This window comes from Excalfactoria chinensis, chromosome 8 (assembly GCF_039878825.1).
Source record: "Excalfactoria chinensis isolate bCotChi1 chromosome 8, bCotChi1.hap2, whole genome shotgun sequence".
NCBI lineage: Eukaryota > Metazoa > Chordata > Aves > Galliformes > Phasianidae > Excalfactoria > Excalfactoria chinensis.
Window position 1 is genome coordinate 12,491,361 of NC_092832.1, and position 9,196 is coordinate 12,500,556.

General features: G+C 37.3%; 1 protein-coding gene across 1 annotated transcript in view; it reads left to right on the plus strand.

The window, feature by feature from the left end:
* Positions 1–8,257, plus strand: part of PLPPR4 (phospholipid phosphatase related 4) — a 30,415-nt gene extending 22,158 nt beyond the window's left edge. Inside the window, exons 5-7 of the mRNA XM_072343826.1 lie at positions 293–350; positions 1,571–1,744; positions 3,538–8,257. Of these exons, the coding sequence (XP_072199927.1) occupies positions 293–350; positions 1,571–1,744; positions 3,538–4,875 (1,570 nt within the window). The 3' untranslated portion in view covers positions 4,876–8,257. The remainder of the gene's footprint in view (positions 1–292; positions 351–1,570; positions 1,745–3,537) is intronic.
* The last annotated feature ends 939 nt before the right edge of the window (positions 8,258–9,196 follow it).

A 9,196-nucleotide genomic window follows, 5' to 3' on the forward strand; every position in this document is an offset into this window, starting at 1 on the left:
AACAAATTTAGAGAGACGTCTCTCTTAAAAATCAAGCATCCAATCTAGAGCTCATTCACACACATAGTATACCCACTACGCTTAGCAACCAAAAATATTTCCAAGCTAAATATTAATATTAGTTCTTCCTTCGGATTATAGAAATTTTGAAAGTAAATGTTAATGACTGATCATATATTGCTTAGCAAGTATCAGCTGAAAATGACTGTAACATCCAGTGTATTTTTTCAAGTGAACACTAGCACAGTACATTTGAACTTAGAAGCATAATTTGAGTGTCCTTCCTTGGCAGAAAGTCATTCCCATCTCAACATGCCACCCTGGCAGCCTTTGCAGCAGTGTACATTTCGGTGAGTAATCAATTCTATTCATTTTCATTTAAATAAGACGGAAGTCAGAATGTAATTTGTTGCACATTTTACAGTGATGTATTGCCTGGACATTCCGAACAGATATGAGTTTTATCCTATCAATTTGAAAGCAAAATGAAATTATCAGCAGCTATAAAGAATACAGAAAAGATGCAGCTGTTTCACACTCTTTGTTAAGAAGCAACATTATCCATTGTAATATTAAAGTATGTATTTAATGCCTCATGTTATTCACGTATAAAATGCAATGCTTATCCATCTTATAAGGTGATGGCTTTAACTTATCATTCAAAACAGCCTTCATATGTTTTGTCTTCCCTTTGCTGCTCTCTTTACTTGACTCATTGTTTTTAAACTACAGGCATTAAGGCACAAACATTTTATGTGCTCTGGTTTCATTTGACCTCCACAGAATTGCATCATTGATGAACTGACACAACCATTCTCTGAGGCCTCAAAGATGCTACTGCAAAGCAAGAGAATAAAAACTAGTAATTAGCAGGAAATATTAGGGCAAGCTTCAGTGATTATAGCTGAATTCCCACATCTAACCATAGACGTTTCTTCAATACAGGGGCCCATATTTGTATGGGTGATCATTTATTTGAAATTTCAAAAGAATTTTTCATCATTCATGTTATAAAACCAAAGAGGGGTGTGAAAAACAACAGCAACCCATTAATCAGACTAAGTAACGGAATTTCACATGTACTGGGAACTTGACAGTATTTTTTCAGACCAGGAAAGAGTAAAATTTGAAGTAATTTTTTTTTATTTACTTTTTTTTTTTTACCTCCCTGACATCACCCCCAGTACAGAAATGGCTTTCTAATGTATCTGGTGATACATTATTGCTTTCATCTGGATTCTGTATTTCTGACACAGTAACTGCTTAGTCACATTTACAGAACATTTAGGTTCTGTGTGAACATTATTTAGGCATAAAATCTTTATCCTAATTGACATCAATATGCAACATTTCCTCTGCTATCAGAAATCTATTTCTTGTGATTTCAGATCTTCCTACAGTAATTGAGTAGATTTTAACAAGGCTGCTAAACAAAATTAAACAGATTATCTTCAGCATTAGTGTAACAGTGATTTAAGTGTCTAAGAAACATTTAATGTGAAAAATTCTTATATATACTGAGGTAAATTCCAGTTTCTGTAACTGCTTCTTCATCTCTTTCTTTTTAAAGATGTACTTCAATTCTACATTAACAGACTCCTCAAAACTTCTGAAGCCACTTTTGGTCTTTGCTTTTATCATCTGTGGAATTATATGTGGTCTGACTCGAATCACTCAGTATAAGAATCATCCAGTTGATGTTTACTGTGGCTTTCTCATAGGAGGAGGAATTGCTCTCTATTTGGTAAATATAGCATAGATGTCTTATGTTTTAGAAAATAAATCATATGTCTACATTAAGAGTATTGGTATTTTTACTATGACAAAATATTTTCATTAACGTAGCACAGTTAAGAATATAAGCCAAATGAGCTGAAGATTATGGTGTTGGGGGTAATCACTTCCAAGAAGAGACAGGGAAAAGCAAATATGTATTTCAATTCAAAGTGCCATGAGAATGCACAAGGCAGTATATAATAGTCTAGTACTATATGCAGAAACAGCTCTAACATGATGCACTTTATTTAAGATGCTCATATTTTCCACTCCCCAGTTCAAAGCATAGTACATGGAAAATACTGGATTAACCAGTATTTGTTGCCAGCGTGATCTCACAGTTCCTAAAAAAATAGTTTAATTATTTTACAGCAACTCCACAGAGTAAACTGCTAAACCAGCAGGAAATCAAAGACAATATTAACCCCTTGTGGTTCTTTAGAGCTTTTGGGGAAGTTTTTCAAGGGAAATAGGATATTTCAGCCAGGTTACTCCTAATCTCTTCATGTATACTGTACTGAAACAGAGCACTTCAGAAGGGTGCTGTAAGGGTGTACACAGGATAGACCTGTTTGTATCTGACTGCAAGTATCAAAAGCAAAGTTTGGATGCTTCTGCTTGCTGCTCGCAATACACCTCCAACATAATTGTGTCAATTCAGGTTCCTGTGAGAAATAAGGAACTTCTGCTGACAATGCAATAGCAAATAGAAGGGTATTTAACCAGTGGTACAGCTTTTGATCCCAAAGGAAATCAACAACAAATTTTTGTATAGTAATAAGTTCATAACCTGTTCCCTTTTTTTCTGTGTTGTAATAATCTAAGACATGCGTAGGTGGTCTACAAAGGTGAAAAAAAAAACCACCACAATAACAAAAAAATAAATAAAATAAAATAAATAAATAAAAGGCTTTCACAGAGGCAACAGTGACAGCAACCTGAGAAGATAATAAGAACTGTGCAAGCTACTAAGCCAGATCATACAATTATGCTGTTAGCAGAAAGGCACTCTGTTGAGTATATGATTTCAAATTATTAAGCTGTTGCAGACCCTCATAAATGCAGCTGTTGTTCCCATGTTTGAAATCTACAAATAAGTATCGTCTTTGTTAGGTCATGCAATACTACATAGGGAAGACAACACACATCTGAAAGGCACATTGTCTTGGAAACTAAGTGGTCAGTAAATCTGCACTTAAAACTAAACACCAATAAGAGAAAAGATAGGTGAAATATTGTGAAACTACAAATAACTTTAAAAAGCGCAAAAAGATCAAGTAACCTAAATGATTGGGTCAGTCACTTGAGCCTTTCACAGAACATTCTCTCAATGGAATCTTTTTAAACTGACAGCATTTTACAATAAAGTTATTGAATAAGAAAATGCTGTGGAATTAAATCTTGTTATGGATTACCCTGTAGACTATGAATATTTATTTTTATATTTTCATAAAAAAATATTATTTCTTCAACACTACCTGTTGTTCTATAAAATGAAGAGCACTTAAGGATAAATATTTTGCTTAAATGCTTATTGCCAAGAAATACATTCCCTTGTCATCCTACTAAGACCCCTACACAGCAGATTGAAAATACATAGAAAATTTAGAATATAAAGATAAGCATACACTCAGAAGGAACTTTCAGTTAAAGTGGTCTAATTCTATCACTCAATATTTAAGACAGAAGAATGTAATTAAAATACCTAAAAATCTCTCTCTTTTTCATAACTACTTGTTGATGACTCTTTTCAAATGTCAGGGCCTGTACGCTGTGGGGAACTTCTTGCCAAGTGAGGAGAATGTGCTTCACCCGAATTTTCACAGGGAACCTCTAAGGTCCTTGACAGACCTTAGTCAAGATGCCAATAGAATCCTGCCAGGTAAAAACGGTAGCAGCACTGATGGCATTGTCTCTCACCGTTCAGAAAGCATCCTGAATAGAAACCACAGAGATTCAGGTTCTCTGACTAACATTAAGAGAGCAAATGCTGACGTAGAGATCATAACACCACGAAGCCCAATGGGAAAGGAAAACATGGTGACTTTCAGCAACACTTTGCCAAGAGTCAACACACCATCCTTGGAAGATCCAGCAAGACGAAATGCAACAATTCATGCATCAATGGACTCCGCGCGCTCCAAACAGCTGCTTTCCCAGTGGAAGAATAAGAATGAAAGCCGTAAGCTGTCATTGCAAGTAATAGAGACTGAATCTGGCCAGTCACCACCAAGGGCTATTGAAATGAGGTCAAGCTCAGAGCCTTCCAGAGTGGGTGTAAATGGTGATCATCATGGTCCAAGTAGTCAATACCTGAAAATTCAACCTGGCAGTGTACCAGGTTGTAACAACTCCGGTCTTTCTGGTGGGCCAAGGGTTTCTATTCAGTCACGTCCTGGCTCTTCCCAGTTAGTACATATTCCTGAAGAAACTCAGGAAAATGTGAACACATCCCCCAAAAGTAGTTCAGCTAGAGCTAAATGGCTGAAAGCTGCTGAGAAGAGCGTTGCATGTAGAAGCAACAGCCAGCCAAGAATCATGCAAGTAATAGCCATGTCTAAGCAGCAAGGAGTGCTTCAGGGCAGTCCAAAGAGTTCAGAGGGTAGCACAGTCACCTGTACAGGAGCCATCAGATACAAAACCTTGACAGACCACGAGCCAAGCAGCATTGTCAGAGTTGAGGCCCATCCAGAAAATAACAGACCTGTAATTCAGATGCCATCTGAAGGTGAAGGAAGTGGGTCATGGAAATGGAAAGGACCCGAAAAAATAACCCTTCGTCAGACATATGAGTTAAATGATCTCAACAGAGACTCTGAGAGTTGTGACTCCTTAAAAGACAGTTATGGGTCAGGTGACAGGAAAAGGAGCAACATAGATAACACCGAGCATCACCATCATGGCATCACTACAATAAGAGTCACACCAGTGGAAGGAAGTGAGATTGGCTCAGAGACCCTGTCCATTTCTTCTAGCAGGGACTCAACACTTCGAAGAAAAGGTAACATCATTTTAATCCCTGAACGAGGCAGCAGTCCAGAGAACACCAGAAATATCTTCTATAAAGGCACATCCCCCACACGGGCATACAAGGAATGAGAGGAGACATATCAGCTGGTCTGCACCACCACAAAGGCAACAAATCTTCACAGAGGTTCTGTTCTCTTTGTTTAGAGCTGATATTTACCTTTATGTGCCAAATTACTGACCAGCAGCCCAAATGTTGTTGAACACTGCTGATCTGCAAAGTGCAAGATCCTACGAAAATGATGTAGTGGGGGAAAAGCACAACACCAGAACCTAACTAATGTGAATCATTTTCATACAACTTGTTTCTTCAGACTCAAAGTGTTTATCTGAGGGCAATGTTGAAACAACAGTCTTGAATACAGACACTTTAATTCCTGAATGTGCCAACTTTTTATTTTATTTATATTTGTGTCCAAAATCAACTGAATTTTTCATAGCAAATGCTGTATCAGTGGTATATATTCACCTTTGCAGAATTTGCACCACGTCTTTAATACAGGATGGTGCTGGTAACTTTACATGTTTTGAAAATTTGCATATTTAGTAAACTCTACAAACACATGACATATTGATGTGCAGTTACTTTAAAATAATATTGCTAATACTATGATGATGCTGGCTGCATTCATTTAGCATAAGAAATATTTACAGCTTTGTTATAGTGGATCTGTCACATTCAACGATTGCAAAGGTTTTGTGTAGTTCTTTAAGATGTCTACTGCAACAAAAAAAAAAAAGTGTAGGTGACGTTCCATTAGAATGGAATAACTATCTATTTTGAATAGTTTTGCTGCTACTGCTCAACTTTTATTTAAGAACAGGTGCTACTAATGAAGACGCTGCTTCTTAGTGGGCTAACTTGTAGAACTGTTTTAAATTATGTTTTTAAGGGGTCTTTTAAAGTACTACAAGTAATTCAGATCTTGCATTTTTAAATCTCCAAGCAACCCTTCCACTGTTCCATTAGTTTTTAACTTTATAACGTGTGACACCAACAACTGCAAAATGTGCAATGTGAAAGGTTAGCCATGAGAAAATAAAAACAAACCACTGGTTTCCTGATCAGCTTCAAAGGAGACAGTAATTACTATCATAGCCCACAGTTAAAAGCAGTCATTCAGCTTACTTGCTTAGCATGCCACAAGAACTATCACAAGTTTCACCCCAGTCACCATTTAGAAAATTAGTGCTTTGCTTTAAAAAAATAGAATGCCTTGGTATTGCAGAATCACTGAGTGAGTGTTGCGTTGTGCCACCACTTCTGTTCACTTTCCATGAGACACCCTCCAGAACCTTCTTAAGGAGTCTATTTCTTCCCCCACCACTGCCACTTAATAATATGGAGGGTCTCTGTACCTGAGAGAACACAGATTACTTTAGTAAATTAAACTTGGGACATAATAAAGGAAAGTTTGCTTGCTAAAACCCTCTATTGCTAAAACTTGTTAAATTGATGAGCTTCAAAATGAATACACATCGCACATCTTGGGCATACTATAAGAAAAACTTCATTAATGTCTCTGACTTAAAAAACAAACCATAGACAAAGCCATGGGTAATGTTCATCCAGTACAACTCTTTGTTCTTCTGAGGGAGAACTAATAACAGACATGTGCCCACTTCCCTGCCAAGAAGGGTGTGAATAAATCTGAAGTCCCCTTAACGAATAAGCAGTAGTAAATCAGGTCTGTTCTCTGACTTGCGTATTTTTTCTAAGTCATCTTCTTACTTGGGGTATCAGACAGCTAGATACACATGATAAGACAGCCAGAACGCATCTGCAGACCATACCCCACAGACCTTTGAAGAAAATCCCACCCTGCTTCAGCCAAACAGAAGTAAGAATCATTCCATCACAGGAAGATAAATAGCACAACACACACAGACCAAAAAATAACAACAAAAAACCTAACCACAACAAAATCCCCAATCTGACTCTAAGCCTGACTAATTACGTAAGTAGGAGGGTGATGTTTGTTAATCTGCACAGAAGAATGGATTTGTAGTTGATGTAAAACTTTACATACCTTCCCAGTTACAGAGGTGCTCTGGGCTTAGCTATCAGCCAGCCCTATCAATGCTTTCCCCAGCTGCCCATCATTCAGTGCTGTGAAGAATGATGGCCCTTAAGGAAATGACCACAATTTTCCTACTAGTAATATACACAGATCCCATCATGCATGTGATGACTAGGGGGAAATGTTCTGCAGGTAACATGCAAGGGGATAACCAGATGGGTTGCAGGGTAATTTGTACGCTGAAGGCGTGCTTTAAGGCATAGAAGCTGGGAAAGATAATCACAGATGCCAGGGATTAAAAAAAAAAGGCTTTTTTTTTTTTTTTTAATTAAGAAACATGTTCTCAGATTCTAGAACTTACAAATCAGGATTGGTTTTTTGTTGGTTTCTTTTTCTTTTTTTTTTTTTTTTTTTTTTTTCCTTTTAAAATAAAGGACCTTTATTTAATACCAAATTTTGTATAAGGTTCCTAGGAATTATGAAGACTTGGATTGCAATGGAAAGGATTTAGTTTAGTCTGAATACGTGATAAAGCACGTAAAACTAGCTTTAAAGGAATGGGTAAGACACAATCACTGTTGGCCTATCAAAGCAGGGAAATAATATGCAATCATTTGTTAGTTTGTGAGCGCGAGGCAAAAGAACATAAGTAGATGAGCCTGAAAATAATGGAAAATTGAAATGGAGAATAATGGCAATAAAGCAAAGATTAGAAAATATTCCCTCTGGCAATTTAGCTGTTTTGGAAACTGCAGGATTCCTGGTGGGAGTGTTTGTTCTTTATTCCTTGGTTTTAGTCAGATATATATTGGCATATGTGTTGCTTTTACTATTCTGAAATTTGCTGCACTATTTCAAGTGCAGTGTGATATTTTTCCTAATGTTTCCTATTTCTTAACAAAAGATTTTAAAGCTCTTGTGTAATCATTGAAATTGTGTTCTTTACATAAATATTGATATATTCTTTTTTACTCAAAGTGCCAAAGGCTACTGTTTTTAATAATGGCTTATCAAATTATATTACGTTAGAGAGCAGAAATGTAATAATATATACATTGGAACTCAGACCTCTGCATGTATATTTGATAAGGAGCCTTTTGTAAAATTACTCTTTGTTTACATTCCACTGATACCTTAATTTAAAATTAAATAAATTTACAGGTGACATCTTCTTAGTGTTCTGATTTTCTTACTTGCTAACAAGCACGAATTTCTTTGTTAGGCTATGCTTTACTGAAAAGACAAAATACTCAGAAATATGTTTTTAAATGAGAACTCTCTATATAAAGTATTGTGTTTAATAAAATGTTATGCAATGTTTTAAAATTTAAAAGAATTTGTAAATTGCTATAAATGTATTTTGTTAAATAAGTACAGATCGATGCTACTGTGTTTATTGTGCTAACATCATGAAAATAAAGATAAAACTCTTCATTGATGTTCGGTTATCTCATCTGTGATGAAGTAGAATTGTTGTTCATTACTAGCTGGTTGTCAAAAACACTGATCTATAAGCCATGCCTGGTATGCAAAAGAAAACATTGTCTCCAAGCTTGCTTTCAAACACTCCAAAAGGGGGCACCAGCAGGGCCCTTAAGTGCTAGGGATGAAAATTATCACTCTTACTGAGATGTGAGCAGACACTGCCTATAGCACAGTACGGACCAAACAGAAGAGCCTCTGCAATACACTAACTGACCTTGATAAGTTCTCCCATATGTGCTCAGGCCTTCATGCAGGCTGAACTTTGTATCTGCTTGCCTTTCCAGCAGGGCAACAAGGCAGCAAAGTGCTGCTGAGGGGTACAATATCACAGCATACACACATGCCACATTCCCTGCCACAGCATTCTGGGTTTGACCAGCACCATCACAAGCTGTGAGGCAGATCTGGGTCACTTGGCAATCTGTCTCCCCAGACTTTTGTGATAATGTAAGGCATGAGGCCCTCAGGCAAAAGAATTAGGAGAACATTTGTTCCCTTAGTAGGGAAAGGAAGTTCATGTACAGATGTGTGGCTGCTCCTTCTGTGGCTACTGGAAGAGCATTCTGCTTGTAGTTGGGGTTTGTGAGAGCTCTGGCCACACCATATTAGCAGACAGATTCACAAGACAACAGTAGCAGTCTCTCATAGGGCAGCAAGTTACCTGCAATGCAAAAGGCTGCCTTGAATGAGGTTGTACAAAGCATTAAGGTCTGGGATCAGAGGACAATGTCTCAGACATATGTCCCTGTAAAGGCACATGTACCTTGGGAAATTTACAGACAGCCATGTCCAGAGAAACCCTGGGAAAGAGTGCAAGTGCCTGGGTAACCTCCTGATGCTGATGAGGATGCTGCAAGGCCTCAGAAGTGCACATTTTCTGAGCCACC